Here is a 19,149-nt window from a genome sequence, read left to right as displayed (position 1 = left end):
TATAGTCATTAAGAAAATTTCTTCCAATTTAATCCTGAGGCTTTTGCATCCAAATATGCTCTCATTTTCCCGATTCAAAGGTATTCTGAGCAGCGCGCTTCTTTGCCTTTTTCACTTGAGCCTATTTAGCTCGAGAAATTCCTGCTCCCTTGGGCAAGCGCGGAACAGATTTGGCCTGTTCCGCTTGATTCATGAGGCTGCAAGCACGCACCGCGCCTGCACGTCTCATTTGCAAGCATTTCTTTTTTCAGAACGAATATCAAGTGTCACACACCTTCGCTCCGGAATAAACTGCCGCTCAGCTTTTCTCTATCTCAACAATAATTTACACACACATCCCCTGCGGAGCTCCCTTCTTTCTGCAGCAGAGCTAAGAAAAATAACGACAGAGCGGGATAACACCGCCGAAGTCGATATTATTCCAAGATCGAACGCGCCACTGGCTTAAAAGAGGACAAATCTGCGGCTATCAGATGGATAATTCCCCTCTACACCGGGGAAAAAGAAAAAAACACACTCCAAAAGGAAGATAAAGCAGCTCGGCATACGCGTGGTTATTTTTAAACAAATTACACGAGGGCTTTTGCACGGCTCTCTCTCCGTGAAAAATTGCCTCTGATGGCTTTCGCCGAAACGGAGGAAAAGATTCACCAGGCACTTTGGTCCAGTGGCATTCTTAGATAGAAGTACTTCCATGATAGTGAAAATTTGAATTTATTTTCTTCTTCAAGTATTTGGGATTCTCTTCAAAACTTCAGTCAATTTTTACTGTGCATGTTTCGCTACAAATGAAAAGAACAGCGTCCAAAGAGAGGGTTTTAAAAACTGTTTTCTGCTGCCTAATCCGGAGATATTAAAAATGCCAAGGCGATCTCACGAATGCGCTAAAACTATTTTTGAAAAGTCGCACCCTCTCTTGAGCCGCAGAAATGTGCAAATAATGTACTGCATTTCGCTGCCAAGAAACCAATATTTATTTTGCAACATGTGCCCTCCCAAAACATATTTTGGCAGTGGCTTTTTTCGAAGACGCCAGTTTGCCTTCTGACGACGTACGAAACGGAGATGAAGCGTGGCATCGTGCAAATTATGGCTGGCCAGTGCGGCAACTCTATTGGCGCCGAGGTAAAATCAAATCTTATACTACAATTCAAACATTTTTATTTTTTTAATTTTTAGCTGCGTAGTTAATCCATATTATGTGATCAAACGTGCAATTCTAACAGGAGCTAACTGTTAACAAAATGTAACAATTTACAAGGAATTAAATTTAACGAAGAAAATTAACCTAATGACTCTGCTCCCTGAAGGTCTTAACCAGAGCGGCTAAAAGTGAAAAATTTAAGATTAAAATTGTGCTGAATGTTACAGTATGGACAGCAGCTGTTTAGTCCCATAAGACTCTTAAAATGTCAAAACCTATAAAACAATTTTACAATCTAGTAGTCTAAGAACAGACAAATTTGTGCTCTCAGTACTGGAAGCAGATTGCCGCCGAACATGGCATCGACCTTCACGGCAAGCAAGTGGGTAGCGTGGAGCAACTGGGCAACGGTGCCTCCGTGTTCAGGTTGGCGCCTGACGTGGAGCGGCACATCGCGCGAGCCATCCTGGTCGACCTGGAGCCGGGGGTGGTGGAGGCGGTGCGGTCGGGGGCGGCAGGACAGCTCTTCCAGCCGGCTAACATCGTCAATGGGCAGAGCGGTGCCGGCAACAACTGGGCCAGGGGGCACTACACCGAGGGCGCTGAACTCGTCGAAAGCGTGCTCGATGCTGCCAGGCACGAGGCTGATGACTGCGATGTGTTGCAGGTTTGTTTCGTTCAACTGTTTTCATGTGAATTACTATTCTAATAAGCAAGGGATATGGATTGAATTTAATGCTCTTCATGCGCCTTTTTTAATATGAATGAATTACAAAATTTTGATTTTGAGGGCACCTGAGCTCATTGTCTGTGAGTTTAAACATTTTTCGCCGGAGTTGTTTTCTATATTATTTATGGATTTGTGGTTAAACCAATTTTTTCTTTCTGCTAATTTGATTTAGAAAACAAATTTCGAATCTGTTCAATCAGGGTTTCCAGTTGGTGCACTCGTTGGGCGGTGGCACCGGCTCTGGCTTAGGCACCCTGTTGATCTCGAAGCTGAAGGAAGAATACCCTGACCGAATCTTCAACAGTTTCTCCGTTTCTCCATCGGCTAAAGTGTCCGACATCGTGGTCGAGCCATATAACGCTATATTCACCCTGTCCGAGCTGATCGAGAACTCGGACGGCACCTTTTTGGTTGACAATGACGCTCTTTACAACATCTGCCACCGCACGTACGACAGAATCAACCCCTCTTACGCGGACCTCAACGGCCTTGTAGCTCAAACGATGGCTGGAATCACCGCATCGCTCAGATTTCCAGGTTAGATAATATGCGCGTAATTCTTATATATTTTATTATTTTCAAACCACTCTCCCGGCTGTTTGAAAATATAAATAAGCGAGATTGTGGTCACGTTTCCTTTGACCGCAATTCACTTTAAATAAAAGTTTGAATAATAAAACATTTACAAATTCAAATTATAAGCTTCGTAAATTCACTCTCCAACAAAAAATAATTGTTTTTAATTTCAGGCCAGCTGAATTCAGACTTGCGGAAACTTGCCATTAATCTAGTGCCGTTTCCACGCTTGCACTTTTACGTGTCCGGCTTTGCACCGCTGATCCGTGCAGAGGAAGAAGAGTTCAGGTCGCGGTGCTCAGTGCGTGAGCTGATGCACCAGCTGACCGTGGGCCGCAACTTTCTGGTCGACTGCGATCCAAACCACGGTCGCTACCTAACGATGGCGGCCATGATCAGGGGCGACTTCTCCATGCATGAGGTCGAGACGGAATTTTCGTCCATGCAGTTGAAGAACAGCGCCGCCTTTGTCCCGTGGGTGCCAAACAACGTGACCATTTCCTCGTGTTCCATACCACCGATTGGCCATGCAAGGTTTGCTTCTTGAAAATATATTTGGATTAGATTGATGGAAAATTGAATTCGCAGATCTGCCACTGTGATCGGAAACAACTCGGCCGTGGCGGAGGTTTTTCGGCGCCTGCTGCAACAGTTTGAGGCGATGTTCGCCAAAAAGGCCTACCTGCACTGGTTCACCGGGGAGGGCATGGACGTGCAGGAGTTTGTGGAGGCAGCCAAAAATGTCCAAGACCTGGTGTCCGAGTACCAGCAAAGAGGGGAAATGGACTTTGATGACTGTGTTGACAACGGAATTGTGGAGGAGGAGACAATAGAATGAGTTGAATGTAAAACTGTCTTTTAAATGACAGCATTGAACCATAACGTTTTTTTACTATATTTTGCTTGCCAGTGTGAAATGAATTAAAGTCATAAATAACTAAAATTGGTTAAAATTTCGACACTCTTCAAGGAGGAAGATTTAAAAGCAACGAGGATTAAGGTCCCTTTAATCAGAAAATAAAACTTAAATAAGATCAACGATTATTTTTATTTATATTTTGATGCTGCTGCAATAATTGACCTATGAATGTTTGTAGATCCTAGCAAATAGAAATATCCGCCTTTTGTAGACAGTCACCAACATGCGCTGGCAAATCGACGGATGCAGGCCGTCAGCCGGATTGCGGAGCGAAAGCAATTTGGACAGGCCAAATTAAAAAGCGATCCGCGCTGGTGCTGCTTCCTTCCGCCGAGGCAGCAGTTTGCAAAACAGGCAACCAGGGCACTCTTGCAGCGTGAGTTGGGCGAGTGGTGTAGCGGCGGCGGCGAAAAATCATTCATCAGTGTTGCATTATAAATATCAGCAGGCGGCTCGCAGCATCCAATGGAGAGGTCGGCTCCTTGGGACGCGATTGGCGCTCGCGCCGGCACCGCCTTTCCAAAGGTGGGGGTGGCTGTTGGTGGGTGGCCGGGTGGGTGGCTTGCTTGGCTAGCCCGGTGGGTGGCTGGCGAACGGGGTGGGAGCACCACACACATCAACCCCTTCGCAGCGCCGGGGTGCACGCCGCGCTCGCCTCATCTCTCTGGACCCTGCGAGAGAGAGAAGAGAGATGCGGCCGCCGGCGTCGCCCCTTGGCCCCTTTGTTGTTCCTCTTGATCTGCACGAAAGAGAGAGAGAGAGAGAGAGAGAGAGAGAGAGATCCGCATGCAAATTGATGCTTGAGCAGTAAATTTCACTGGTCCTCGCAGCCTTAATCTGTGGATCCCATTGCAAATAGTATTTAATTGGGGGCTTATTTAAATTTTACGTCAATACCGTTTTTCAATGGAATGATTTAATGGAGGAAATCACTGGCAAATTAATTTCTTTTACAAAACACATTACTTCTAAAAAATTTAACTCGTAAGCATGTAAAGCACATCAATTCTAAAGATACTATTTTTACAATCTTGATTATAAAATTAATTGTGCTGTATCAGCTATAATTCAAACGATTTAAATTAATGGACAGATAATTTTTTCACATTCTTTTAAGTTTGATTATATTGTTAAAATTTTTCATTGCATGCCAGGGGAAAAATATCAAACCTCCCCTACTAACCGCTAAGGCATAAAATCGAGTCATAGCGTTGCATTGAACTTTAGCTATCAAGATTTCCAGAGAAATGTAATTTTCAAAATGTATTTTTCCACGATTTGAAATTTTTCTTATAATATTGACAAGACAGCTTCAAATATTACCTCTCTCATTATTTATTTATTGTTCTCATTGTTCTTATTCTCCTCCAAGTTACAAGTAAAGCAATGATACGAGAAATAGTGATACATTTGAATTAAGATGAGAAATGACTACAAAGCAAGTGGAAAACCGAGAAATCAGACTGTTATCATTGCTATGCGCCCGCATCTTGACATACAAATTATTTACGTAAAACTGAAACAAATTCAAATAAAAAGTGATTCGTTTATTCCTAATCTTTCTTAGTAGAAAAAATATACAAAATGCAAGAAGCACTCTACTGGCTCGTTTAATAAACCGAATTCATATCGCAGACGGCCAAATCGATCGGCCATTCATCACGCCTTCGACAGCTCACATCATGGCACGGTCCCGCAGTCCTAGAAAATACGCGAGTGTTCGAGACTATGCAACCCGTCGGTCCGCCGCGTCACGCAGGCTGCCTATTTGCTCCGAAAATAGGCGACCTGTCTATCAGCAGCAGGTAAAGGGAAATAAATGCGCGCCGCGGCTGATAAAGGCAATACAACAGTTAAATGACTCCATTCGTTCGGATGCCGGCTAATTAGCATACAGGTTGGTTCGGCCCGGCCAAATAGAAAAAAGAGCGAGTGTTTTCTGCCTGGCCGGCGCTGATGTGTACGGAATAATGTATTCATTGCTTTTTAATACTCTCGGCGCAGATAAGATAAGTCCAGGGGGCGTATTAATCCCTTTCGTCATAATTATATATTAATAATAAAAACACGCGAGTCACACACACGGCGGTGGCGTTATTATTTTCTTGTGTATTTATTAGAATACCTAATTTTTTATTAGTGAATTAATGAGAGAGCGGGCAAGCATCGCCGGTCATGCATGCGTTCTTTTATCGCAATAAAACCCGGTTTATTGCCAGAAATAATTTCCTATATTTACCCTATTTTATTGGCGCTGATAAGCAGCGGGGAAACGCTCCTTTCTCTCTGCCTTCGCTGAATAAACGTACACGCCCAGAAGTGACGACAGCCCGTTTTAATTCGTTTTCGTGGTTTCTCGATTTGTTATTCCAAGTTACAGCCAGCGCGCACGATTTACGGGTGCCGACAAGTCGTTAATGGCCAAGCTGCGATTACGGGATGATAAAACCAAAATTTAATGAACTCAAACTTGACTCTTAATACATGATAGTCGTGGAGATCCACTAATGTCCTAAATAAAAATTAAATAATTTGTCTCCCTAAGAAAATGTCCAAGTTGCTTATTAAAATTTTATTTTAAAATTCTGCAGCAAAGTTTATAACGCCATCTGCATTATAATGGGCTTTAGTGAATTCTATGAAACCCTTATTTATATCTGAGGGTACAATTTTTACATTACAAGAGTTAATAATTAAGTATCCTGTTAAAAATATTATTTATATGAAAATATTTATGACATATTAACTACGGTAATTTTGTTTTTAATTTAAGTTATTTTACTGCATTGCTTAACAAAATTAAATATGCATTGTGTTAATCAAGACGTGTGGACTGTAACGCCATTTTTAAGGTAAAACGTGCTCAAACGGCAGCGTTCTCTTTAACATAGCTCTTGAGATTTGGGCCGATCGATGCCCGAAATTTCCCCGACTCAGGCAAAATCACGTGTGCATGCTGGGAGCGGTACTTGAAGCGCGCGTCGGCTGGCGAGGTGTTGCTTCTGCCGGCGCGAATCAATAGCAGCGGAGCACAAAGAAGGAACGAACGAACGAACGAGTGCAGCATCCATCTCACCTAAAGAGGGCCCTCGCGCTGAAATCCGGCCGGGCGCACTCACTCCATTAGAAATGCAGTGCAGGTATTTGCCAAACAAAAAGCGCCTGGCGACGTACACACTCTCGGCAAAGTTTCTGCTCTTTTGGCATTAGAGCCGCGGCTAGTGCTTTTTATTGTTATTACGGGGCTGGCCAAGTTTTCGGCATACGCGACGAAAATGCTCCCTCCTTGCAGCCGAGTGTTTTGTAAATAGGCTTCCGCCGACGCCGGCCCACGGGAAAGAATAAAAGAAAAAGTTTCGCTCCCTACCTTGTTTGCTGCAGGATTTTCCGCGGTCCGATTCACAGGCCTAAAACACGAGCAAGACATTTTTTAGAATTAAGATGCAAACTTTTTCTTCTTCTCTCCTGCGGTGAATTTTGTAGTACCATGTCATTTCAATATGTTGATAATTTCGTGTTTAAAGCAGATTATTTTTACACAAGAAGTCTTAAGATATTTACGGTAAATATTTTTTTAAAGCAACTATAACAAAATATAATTCTCAATCAACAAATTGATAACGAGGCAATAGCTTGTGCTTCAAATTAGAAAAATTTCAAATACATAAATTTAAATTTAGTCTAGTTCTAGAATTTTTAATTGACAAAATTAAAATGAAGAGAATCGCTCAGCCATATCCTTTAATTTAAGCCTTACAATGACAAATTGCCTATAAAAATCACTCCTTTGCAGCGTCAACCAAAAAAAGGGGTCACACAAGAGATTGTTCCGAAATAAATTTAATAAATTAATTTAACAAGATTTATCACAGCTCTGCACTGGCATAGATTAATCAGTTTTTTCCGGTCATACGAGTACAAGAGTGACTGAATGGACGCGAGTGAGGCGATTACGCAAAAGCAAGTTAATAAAAACGTGTGTCGGCTGTTTTCGCAGGAATCAGCGGCGGGTGCGGTGGTAAATAAATTATAATCCGGTCAAGAGTAAGCAAGCAGAGCAGGCAGGTAGGTCTGTTTGTGTGTTTTCGCCTGTCTTTTTACCGCACGGCGTATGGGAGTTGTCACGAATACACACACAGAGAAAGAGAGAGACGGGGGAATAATAAAAAGCAATGAATAAATTGGCCGTCAGTGCATGAGAAAGCTGCTGTGCTCTTTTTTCTCCGCTGGCTGCTGGAATCGACTCTTGCTTGGTCTTTTTGTGTGTGTGCCACAGCGGAGCAGATTGAAAAACTGCTTTTCCAATTCAAACGACGAGCAGAGCAATTATGTGCATCTATTTAGCATTATTACTGCCTGCAAAAAAGAAGCGGCAGTATCGCGGAGCTGTGTGGCATTTTGTTCGGGGACAACAACAAGCAGTACCTACATCGGAGCTTTTTATTCAAATATAGTCGGCCGGTAAATAAGGCGGAGTCGTCGTTATTTTATTAATGCGCGCACAACCTGCCCGACTTCGATTGCACTACACAACCTCCGAGCTTTTGCAGCTCATGAATGAGACATTTTCATCGTAAAAAAGTCGCTTTTAATTGCAATTACATCCTGCAAGAACAGAATCACCAGCATACATTCAAATGTCGATTTCAATTCCTGGTCCTAAATCAGATCATTTTTACTCTGGATGAAAAATTGCTCACTTCGTTCATTTCTAAACGCATATAGATAATTTTTTATTTATAAATTCCAGATGTAAAATTTGAAAAAAGGGGATTGATAACGACTCGCTGATCTAAATAGCTTCTTCATTTTTATAAATCTGATCATTAATATCATGGAACCAAACAAAGAATTGTTATTTCTATATCTCTCAATGAAACATCTTCAAACGAGTGCACGGGACTTAATCATTAGCAATGAAAGCGAAGATTTAAAATTTCATGTTGCTGCGGTGTCGAATTTTTGTTTTGCAACTGTTGATGAGAAATGAGGAAACGGCAAACGGCAAATTTCAGCACCAGACCGTGCAAGACATAACTTATTTCTTACAATTTCCTCTAGTTACTGCCCATCCTTAATCTATCCGCGCTGAATAAAGTCATTTCTATAATAGATTTCACTTTCATTCAAGAATAATTAAAAATTTGAAGGTTGAATTTGAATTGCTACACCGGAGCCATTCCAGATCCTCTATGCTCAGACTGTATTCAACCCTTGAAGTTCAGAAAGTAATTAGGGCATTAAAAAAGTATTTCAATTTTTTCGATTTCTGTTTATTTAATTCTTCTTTTGACCGCGATTGTCTTCAGCAAACAATCCCCGAAGCAAATGAAATGAACACAAAGTGCTTCTGGTCCAATAAAGTTTTCAAGTGCTTATCCCGATATTGAAGGCACAGTTTTTACCCGAGTGCGGCTGTAAACAGTGAGAAACAAAGCTGGAAACGCTGCAGACTCCCCCACGAGCGAAGTCGATTGGCGAGCAAGAGGTCCCGGGATAAGCAGCAGCATCTCAAATCAAATAATAAATCTGTCGGTTGACCTTCGCCTCTTGGACTGTGTGTTTTGGCACCGCGTCTGATACATTTTTATTTTGTGCTGGGGTCCTTTTGCTGTCGGCGCGATATTGCCTCCTGGGATACAAAACCGGAGACGATCGAGAGGAGGACAAAAGGAGATCATATTATTATAACTTTTAAGATGATTGGGGCAGTGGCGGCGGGGCCAAAGGGGCGCGCAACACATAAAGGAAGCAAGCAAGGGCTGTGTATGCGAGCTTATTTCGGTAAAAGGTCTCCGGTATTAAAAGTAAGTAAGTTGTTTGTCAAACAGAACAAAAAGGCAGCGAGCAGTAAAGCAGTGTCGTCTTATTGCCCCTATCAATCTGTCCCATCTCCACTTGTTTTGGCAAAAGATAAAAATTCCCTTTCCTCCGCGTCCGCATTCGACGAATATCAGGATGAATTAAACTGCGATTTTAACATTCACCCGTCGAAACTGCTTTCGCTAACGACTGCCTGGCTTGATTGTATTTTTTTCTCCCTGAATCAGACTCCGCCACGGTCGAATCGAATAAACATCAACACTGCGGAGCCAACTTCGCTTTATTGTGATTAAATCGGAAATTGTTTTCTCCTGCAGCCGATCTAAATCTCCGCCAATAACGCACAAAGGAAGGAGGGGGTGGCGGGCCTGTATTATTTTCCTTCCCTTCTTTACCCTATAATCTGATAAATAAAGTGACAGGGGGAAGGAAATTTAAGCGAGAATAAAACAATTCTGATGAATTTCTTCACCTTTCCGCAGGCTGGAATTCGTTTTCCTCCATAGAAATACAAAATAAAACCAATCATACAATGGACCACCTAAACGATTTCCCGATTATTGATAATTGTTGAAATGAAACATAACAGGCTCTCTTATATTTAATTAGCATTTCAAGCGGATCCGTTTCTATATCCGCGGGTGGATTTGCAGCAACTCTGGTGAAATGCCGAAATGAAAGAGTTCTGCTGTAGCCACACAACGTTAAATGTTATTTTCATTTACGAATCAGTGGAGAGAGGAACAAAGGCGCAGAAAAGGAAAGCCTGTGAGGCTTATTATCTTTGCGAACGTGCACACACGGCATTTAAATACAAACAAGCAGCAAATTAAATTAATTATCAATTCTGAGAGCGAGTGTGTGTTTATATACGCGCGGCGGTATGGTGGGTGCGCGAATACATATAGGGAAACACCCTCGTACCGTCCTTTACTTTTGTTATTATTATTGTTTCGGCAAAGCCGAGAAAGAAGGGCCAGTTTTAAGCCGCTTCATTTGGTCCTTTACGTTTTGACATAATTAATATTCGCCGCTTTAATTACCAGCCGATTATTTTGCCGGCCACTCGAAAAAGGGAGCCAGGTACAGAATTGTGTGCAGTTGGAGACAAAATAATTGCTTGTGCGTAGCAGCTTTATCGCCGCCAGAGTATCAATAAAGGGGACGGCACAGCCGAGTAAATAATCCTTATTAACAGAGCGAGCGTTAGCAACAATGAAAACCTAATCAAAAATTCAATTAGCTGCAAGCCAAGAAATTCTTAGTTTTTTTTTTGTTATGTCGGCGAGACAGCTAAATTGAGGACTAGTTTGATCATACATTTATTAGTTAATATTTCGTTTTAATTTTTTAATCGCTTTAACAAAAAAAATTGTTTTAATGACAAATTTCTTAATCATTTAAATTAAAAAAACATCATCCTTTGAGCCAATTCAAATTTATAATTTCTAGATTTCCACAAAAAATTATTTTCATTCTGTTATAATTTTATCTTTAAAAAATCCGGGAGTCGCATCCCTGCCAATATGTTTGCATCTATGTGAAATGATATGGAAGTTGGAGTGATCGATAGCATCAAGCAAAGCCGAGTTCAACGTCCTCAAGCAAATTAATCAAACTTTCGGCGTCGAGAGCTAAAAACGTCATTAAAGCGGTATCAAACATTTTTATCCGCGTGCAGCCACCCCCACGAGCGCACACGTCATTTCATAAACAGCCCCCGTGTCGGTGGCGTTGAGAAAGGGATGAGAGGTGAGTCTGTGCAATATATCAGCCCTCCACCCCAGCAGCTCCAACCATGTGAGGCCGAAATATTTATGTATGAACGCGCGCCGGCAGATCTAGTTAAGTAAATGAGTGAGAGAGAGTGTGTGAGAGAGGATCTGCTTTTTGGAAATCGGCTGCGTGTAATTAAAGCAGAGCGAGATCCACTCCAAGGTCCGAGGCTGCGTTTGTTCAGCACCAACACGCGCTTTCAAATCCACTTATTTATACATGCAAATCATGATTTTATTGTGTGCGTAGAAAAATGTTGGGAGTTTTGTTTGGTTATTTATCTATATCTTTTTCAAGTAAGCTTGATCACAATGCAATTTAAAGTTTTTAAAATAAATACATAGAAACACGAAGGAGGATGAATAAATTTTCAAATCAAAGTTATGGCGCAGAAGTCAAAACCTAATTGGGGCTCAACTATCAAAAGTCGCATTTAATCAGAATTTAAACTAAAATATTTTAAAGATCAATTTTGGACATCCTCTTTTGCCTGCGCCGCTTTTACGCGAGTCGAGGGTCGTCAGCGCGGGCGAGAGCGGCGCGTGAGAAGCAGCTCCGCTCTCTCCGAGGCCCCGCTCGGCTCTGGCTGCTGTGCGCCGTGTTGTGTTGCTTGCTGCTTGTTTACCTGTAGTGTGTATGCGCTAAACATGAATGAAATATTGATTCGCGAAATGCTGCGCCGTCAATGGCAACGTAGGCCGACGACGCAGCGGCGGCGGCGTACACAACAACAACAGCAGCTGGTACCTCGTGGAACGCACGCTGCCGCCCAACGCCAACAATGCAGAGTATTGTTGCCTGCTAAATATGCTCTCGGTCTTGGACGCTTGAAGTAAAGCTGCGCAGAATAATTGTGAAATATTCTTTACTAGAAATACTCTTTGAAAATTGTTGCTGTTAAAATTTGCGAGAAAATCAGCTGCAAAGATTGCATGCTATGTAATAGGTGAGCTCTGTGTCTCTAATTTACTAAATAATTCACACACAGTTGGATAGATCGCAACGAGAAGGTTCAAAATCAGGTCAAAAATCGTTTACAGCCAGTTTTATTTTTAATAATCAAAAGAGACCAGCCAACAATAGAAATCCAAATTTTGTCTCTTTCTCCAAAATTTGCAAAGCGTGACCATGTTTTCGTGTTTTAAATTTTATTCCTGTCATCATGTTCCAATCAACTGGCCGTTGATAGTGCGATTAAATTAATTGTGAGCCAAGCACCAACTACTGTTCTATTGTGGCACGCGAATATTTTCTACAGAAATAGCTCGCTACACACCAAGGAAGCTAGCTGCACTTGATTTCTATAGACAAAAATATATTTCAATGATCTTAATTTCTTAAACAAACGACCCAAGAGCAGTAAAAAGATTAAATTTACAAAATCATGCGAAGGAAGCTGTTTTTTTAACAAATTAGGACAACCTTGCGTGCATCAGCATTCATTGGCACCAAATCAACAGTTGAATTAAAATTACATATTTCTAAAAGTAAATTGTAATGCGAGGCAAAAAATGAGATTAGAAGTTTCGTGATAATGGATCTCAAAGGGATTTAATTTAACTTTATGCCTCGGCTCAAATCCCTTCACTGCTTCTTTTGTTCTGCGAAAAGAGGATGGTATAAGTGGCCGGTGCGTCTGCTGACAATTAGATTGGACGAGAGAACGCCACCTGTTTATACACCTGCCAAAAATCACCGCGCAAGCAAGCAAGCATGTTCCACCAACACGACGCCAGAGACAATAAGATTACCGGCCGCATTGTCGGAGCCGCGGGATGTGTTTGTTGTACTGTACATGTTCGTACACACACACATCGCAGGAACTTTTTTTACGGCCGTCTGAGTGAGCTGCGTGTGTTATTTATTCGCGGGAGAGAAAAAGACTGGCGGACCGTCAGAGACGGCGGCTTCTCGGCTTCTCGTGGTCCTCGGTGCAAAAAAAAACGGAATTTAGTGCGTGATTTTGAGGAATGCCAAGCTGGCTCCGCAAAACTTCCATCTCGGATTCCATAAACGAAAATAATTTTCAGCTGTTAATGAGGAGTGAAAAGATACTTGAAATTTTAGGCTTTTCAATGAACTGGATTATTTGTCATTTATTTCAAACTAATCAATAATTTCTGCTTTTTTGTAATATTTTAAATTATTCGAAAATGGATAATCCATACGTTTGAAAAATCCTGGACATCAAATTCAAAAAGAAAATTTGTAAATCGTTTATTCCTCCAGCCTAACCTGCTAAACAAAACTTAAAAACCACATATTTTACTACGAGCATTCCTGTATTTAAAATTCTTCATTTTTAAGAACTTTATCATTTTAATGCTATTCAACAAATATTTTTCTGTTTCATACAACATAGCAAAATTAAAGCATAAATTTCAGGGACTGAGCAAAATTCCATACATTACTGCCTTATACCAAACATTTGAAAATCTGCTCCATTAATTGATGTTATTTAAAACACAAAAATTAATTTTAAATAGAGAAGAGTTTTAATTAAATTAAATAAGAAAACTTATCCTGATATTGTTATTAATTATGAGAAGGCTCCAATAGGTAAACAGCGTATAGAAAGACGCCATCTACAACGCAATCTAACTGATTCCCCGAGATGCTCCGTTTACAGAAGGAAAAGCCAATAAAAGTTGCAATAAATGCCAGCACACAATACTGAAAATAAAAATATAGCTTGCGTGACCCAAACCAGTAAGAGAGTCAGAGGAGAAGAAACGGGCGCTTTCGGTGATATATGAAAAATATATCACAAATACAGCGCTTCTCGCCGCACGCGTGTGTCTATGTACGCTATTTTTACTCCTGCACATAATCACTTTCACGTATCTTTTCAGTCCAGCCGCGCGTGGTCCGTGATAAGATAGTTTTCAGGAAATTTTTATGTACTCACATCAAGTAAGTAATAAATTAAACAGAGCAATAAAATCTGTCAAGTCGAGAATACGACCAAGTTTAATTTCGCAGAGATCGAATTCCAATTGAAAAAAGAATAACTCGATCAATGTGCACATTTGAAAGATTAAAAAGCCAAGTACCCTAAAATTTGTGAATAATTAATAAAACAAACTTTAAGAGGCAGACCATGTTTTAAATTTACCAAGAAAAACATCGATTAAAAATAATGATGACATCTACGAATTAAAATCTTTGTGCTCAATCCGTGAGTCTTATGAGAGGATCTTAACTTTGAAAATTATACAGTTTACGAACGATTATTGAAGAAACGATACGTCAAAAGCTACGTAAAAATCAATTAAATAAAGAAAATATCAAACAAAATCTAAAATTGCGTGGAGGAATTTCAGTGAGTGACTTCAATCAATGGCCCTTATTGTTAGTAAATACAGGAGCAATATTGAATATTTGAGACATGAAACATCCCTTGAAAAGATTTCTACAAAGAAATACCAAATATAGTAGCAGTGTTTGCACGTCTGGTTTTTCTAGATTCTTCCAAAACATTTCTAGGATTTTAATGGTGAAATCGTTAATCAAGTCGGCAAGGCAAGAAATTTTTCAGAATTAAACAGAAATTTCAGAGCGCAATAACACATAATTTATAGCATTGTTCTGCCAGCTTCTCGTTAACCACCTGAGCAAAGCAGGGAAATAGTTTCATTTGGTTAGTGTGCGAGTCAGACGGAAATATTTTCACCGGGCCGACTTGATTTTTGCACGCATCTCTTGTGGCTCGACAACAAGCAGAAATTATTACAACACACTGGGGCCAGAGATGGAGAGAGAGAGAGAGAGAGAGAGAGAGAGAGAGAGAGGAAAAACTGCTGCTTTTTTCATCTTGATTACGCCGGCGAAATTTTTATTTTATTATTAAACAAACAGCACGCAATTCAAAGTATTTCGGCGTGCCCGCAGGACAAATATGTACGCTAGAATAAGCGGCTGTTGCTCTTTCTTGATTTTAATGCTGCAATAACAACATTCAACGAGAACGGGCATTTGACATACGAATATTATACTTTTTCAAGGGGCCGCGCGAAATCGTCTGGAATTCTCGCCGCGGCTTCTGATGTCATTCTCACGGTGCTTGTTTTACATGAGACTATTTGTGTACACGCCGCCGCTCGATGACCGCCGCGCGGATCAAATTTGGATTATTTTAATTGGACTCGTTTGCGCAATGCACGCGCTGCTTTTCAAAGGCAGCCGCGCTCCACTTTCCTGCGTCTGCAAATATGTTGATGGCACTTCATGCTCAAATTTTTTTAATAACAATTTCGCACTCGCGTCATAATGAAGAATTTCGACAAGATCCGTCCAAATTATTCTAATTAGCAAGTGTGTTTGTCCTCGCGGAATCCATGACAGTTTGCAACACGACATGCTGTGGCAACAAGATATCGTTCTCTCACATTTTCTTTTTAACTAGCTACCAACTTCACTGAAAATAGTTAGGGTTCGGAGTTTTACACGTTTGGTTCTATTTTGTACATTATCAAGGGATCATGCCCAAAATAATGTAGAATAAACCCTTTCTAAGACTTCCAAAATCGCCTCTATTGAATGATAACATATCAAATAAAAATTTGGTTTCGTTAAACTGTTTATAATTTAATTAACACTTACTTGAAAAAATAATTTCGATTAAATTCTTGCTTCAGTTTTTGCAAAATATTTTTGTCTGCTTCAAAGAGGTTTCTTCATGAAACTGAAACTAAAGACAAAAGAATGCCATATAGCATTCTAAAATTTTTGTTCTACAAACAATTTAAAAATGTGCTAAAAAACTGTCAAAGGAATTTTTGCTGGGTTTTTTTTTATCAACAACTCTTAAAATCACAGACCTATAAAAAACGTTAGTGATGGTTATCGGCAAAATTTGACGCATCATTATTGTTGCTGCTCTTCGGAAACAGGATTATACGTCTCACTGAATTGGTTGTCATAATTGTCTCAAAATTTTCCAAACGCAATAATCTGAATTCTAAACATTTTATTGAATAAATAAATAAAGTATTTTGCGACTTCCGTCTTTCTTCATTAAGCAAATGCACAATCTAAGCGTGATTTAATTGATTTGAAACAGTTCCGTTATATTACCAGCTAAGTTTCTTTCTTAGGAAAATTCATTGGATAATTACACGAACAAGAACTGCGTTCATTAGCCGCGCGCAACTCATATAGTCAGGAGAGTAAATAAATGAAATTTGACAAATGCAGTTCCATTTCGTGATTAATGCGCGTCGAGCTACAGTTACCGCTGCGATCGTTTTGTCCCCGCACCGCTCAAATTGAAAAATAAATCACGGGTCGCGTCCATTAGAGTCGAATAAATTACTCAACATCGATTTACTAACAGCAGCTTGTGTCTTTTCCCCGAGAGCCGAGACAAAAACGCACACTTCGCCGCCGAGTCTCGCGGTACATGTGTCGGTACATTTGCTTTATCAGAAGGCAGTCGGCGATTATCAGATGAACGTGATTTACATTTCAATGCAATGATAAATAAATGCAGCAGTGCAGCATGTCGGTCGGGTGGAAAAATTCCTTGCGAGAAAAAGTGGCCGCTAATGCGGAGGAGAGTAATTTCTTCCTCAGAGGTTTTAAATTATTTATGCTACTTGTTAGCGTCAAATGGAGAGGCAACTATAATGGCCGGGCAAATGAGTAATAAATAAGCGGGAATGCAATAATAAAAATAATCAAACATGCAGACCCTGTGTGTGTGTGTGTGTGTGTGTGTGTGTGTGTGTGTGTGTGTGTGTGTGTGTGTGTGTGTGTGTATGTATCTCGTCGGACGAAAATAATATCGCGAGCCTTGTGTTTGCCTCCGAGCCAAGGCGGTGCCGGGCGGGCATCATAGTCTCGCGCGCGATTTTGCGTCTAATATCTAAATAAAAACAGCAAATAATAAAGCAGCGGCAATAAAAGCGGTCAGATCATGCACGCGCATTCGCTGCCCAGAATTTTTGCCGATTTTATTGTCGATAAAAATGGATTTGCCTCAAGCGGCTCAGATGCTGTGGTCCAGCAACTCAGCGGAGATATTACCCAAAAAGCATCAGCTCTAGAGCGGAGAGCAAGTTTTCTGGACAGAATATTCCAGACTAAAATTTTGAAATCTTTTCAATTTTTTTATTGATAAAAAGAGAAAATTAAAAATTATTTTTGGCTGCACAGTATTTATCTAGATATAGGTCTAAATTGATTGAAATTCACATATTATAGAGTTTTGGTTAAATGACAACAGCACTCCAGGGGAAAACCTACTTTACCATATATTGACGTCATTAACGGGAAAATTTTTTACACAGGAAAGGTTAAGGATTTTTTTTCTAAATAATTCATTTGGGTTGGTCATAGAACAAAAACTCGTCTCGTCAAGCGCAACATATATTTCCTGCTGATGCCTAATAGTGGTAGAACTTAGGTCCAGGTGATGAATAGTTTTTTAAATTAAAAATGAAAATTAATTAATTTCTGTCTCATATTTATACCATTGGTATGGCGCAAAATAATAGGAAAGAAATTTAATTTGGAAATGCATTTTGCTGGATTAGATTTTTAAATATTTATAATAAGAAAAGGGGTAGTATGCCTTTTTTATTTTTTAAAAGTATTGTGACAACCTAATCTTGTATTTTAAGCGTCAAATTTCCAATTAACCACATGCAGTTTTAGTCTCATCTTAACTTCCCCCAGAAAACTAGAAGGACCAAAACCAAACTGCCTAATAATCTGAGAATAATGAAATTTAATTTAATTGGTCATCCAGTGTTTGTAGACCTCCAAGTTTCACTTACATTCAATATCCTAAGACTGGCTATTTTGGTCCATTTTTTATATATTTAAATGGCAGAGAGGTGTAGCTTTTAAATTTGACCAAGCATAGATATCAGTCAAACAATCTATTTGGTCAAGATTTTATATGGCTATATATGTCTGTCTGAATAGCAGGCAACATCATGTTTTGTGTACCCAAAGATCTTATTATTTCTGTTCCCTTAATACCAATCAATGTAGTGGTGGATTCAACTCTTATTTTGCATAAATGTGCCATAAAGTTTTGGCACAAGTGACACGTTTGAAACGTTCTCGTATATATTCACGCATTTTTTTCCAAGAAAACACACACCCCTCAGCATGCATGCTAAAGTGGACGCACCTCTCACTCTGCCCATAAAGAATAAATAAAAGGAACAAGGAGAAGTGTCTCCGGCAGGCGTGTTTGCGTGTGGTAGGGCAGCGAGATGCCGGTCCAGCCAGATGATATCGCCGCTTTTTGCCTCTCATTAATTGATTCGTTACTTTACTTTATTATGCCAAAGGGTGGTGCTCGCCGCGAATTACACACCGGCAGCCAGCTCGTCTTGCATTTCATTTCATTCTCTTGCGGGCGCACACTCATGCCTGCGAATTTTATGCAAATCGCGCCACGCCCAGCCTGCTGCGTGTCTTTGTGTGTTTTTCAGGTGAATTACACCTGTTACCGAACACACAGCCTGAAAAGTAACATGCTCCGCACAAAATCAGCTGACTCAATTAAGGTGATATCCATAAGAGGTTTATCATTAGCACTGATCTTTTTGTGGTATAATGGACGATTTTGATGAGCCGGATAGGTCCACATCAAATTGTAACCATTATAGTTTGAACTTTTGTGCTTAGGGATAGCAATGAATAGACCTACAAAGTTGATAAAACTAATTTTTAAATGTTTTTTATTAAATAATCATGCGATTCATTATTTAAGTGAGTGATTGCTGTTCTTAAGCTAGCATTTTAAACATTTATTTTTCAATTTAAAAAGGATTGATACTGAAAAACTCTGGAAAATCCTTGTGGCCAATGCATTTAAACTAAAATTCAGCGGGAGCCAGATTCGTGCGACGCGCAGACATGGCGTCTGGTGGAGTATGGCGCGAAAAAACGGTCACGTGAAAATTCCCGAAAAGAAACAAGCTTTCGACAATATTGTGATATGTCATAATATGCATTACTTGTACTAATTTGTGTCTTGTAGATCGTAAAAACAAATTCTTGACACTCGTGCGGCAATCTAAAGAGAGCTTTTTGTTTCCCACATTCAGACGCTATCTTGGATCTGCGCAGTAGGAACCAAGTTTATCGCACATCTGGCCCCCGCTGCTAAAATCCCTGTTATAGATTTAATTTAAACCAAAATTGAATTTTAGAAAAGTGCCT

General features: G+C 40.2%; 2 protein-coding genes across 5 annotated transcripts in view; one reads left to right on the top strand and one right to left on the bottom strand.

Annotated features, from left to right (window-relative positions):
• Nucleotides 1–19,149, bottom strand: part of FoxP (forkhead box P) — a 215,063-nt gene that overhangs the window by 153,652 nt on the left and 42,262 nt on the right. For all 4 annotated transcript variants that reach the window (XM_065495758.1, XM_065495774.1, XM_065495759.1 and 1 more), the window contains one exon: nt 6,737–6,776. The gene's annotated coding sequence lies outside the window, so the exon portion shown is untranslated. The remainder of the gene's footprint in view (nt 1–6,736; nt 6,777–19,149) is intronic.
• LOC135946589 (tubulin beta chain-like) lies at nt 883–3,396 on the top strand. The gene is made up of 5 exons (XM_065494873.1): nt 883–1,125; nt 1,476–1,811; nt 2,075–2,411; nt 2,624–2,984; nt 3,039–3,396. The coding sequence occupies exons 1-5, from the start codon at nt 1,066–1,068 to the stop codon at nt 3,286–3,288; spliced, it is 1,344 nt and encodes a 447-aa protein (XP_065350945.1). The 5' UTR covers nt 883–1,065; the 3' UTR covers nt 3,289–3,396.

Source organism: Cloeon dipterum, chromosome X, assembly GCF_949628265.1.
Source record: "Cloeon dipterum chromosome X, ieCloDipt1.1, whole genome shotgun sequence".
Classification (NCBI taxonomy): Eukaryota; Metazoa; Arthropoda; class Insecta; order Ephemeroptera; family Baetidae; genus Cloeon; species Cloeon dipterum.
Note: the sequence above shows the minus strand (reverse complement) of the source record. Positions and strands in the feature narration are given on the sequence as shown.

Coding starts and splice junctions, on each gene's coding strand:
- LOC135946589 (XM_065494873.1), top strand. CDS start 1,066: ATGAAGCGTGGCATCGTGCAAATTATGGCTGGCCAGTGCGGCAACTCT. Junction 1,812..2,074: donor ATGACTGCGATGTGTTGCAG/GTTTGTTTCGTT, acceptor CTGTTCAATCAG/GGTTTCCAGTTGGTGCACTC. Junction 2,412..2,623: donor CGCATCGCTCAGATTTCCAG/GTTAGATAATAT, acceptor TTTTAATTTCAG/GCCAGCTGAATTCAGACTTG.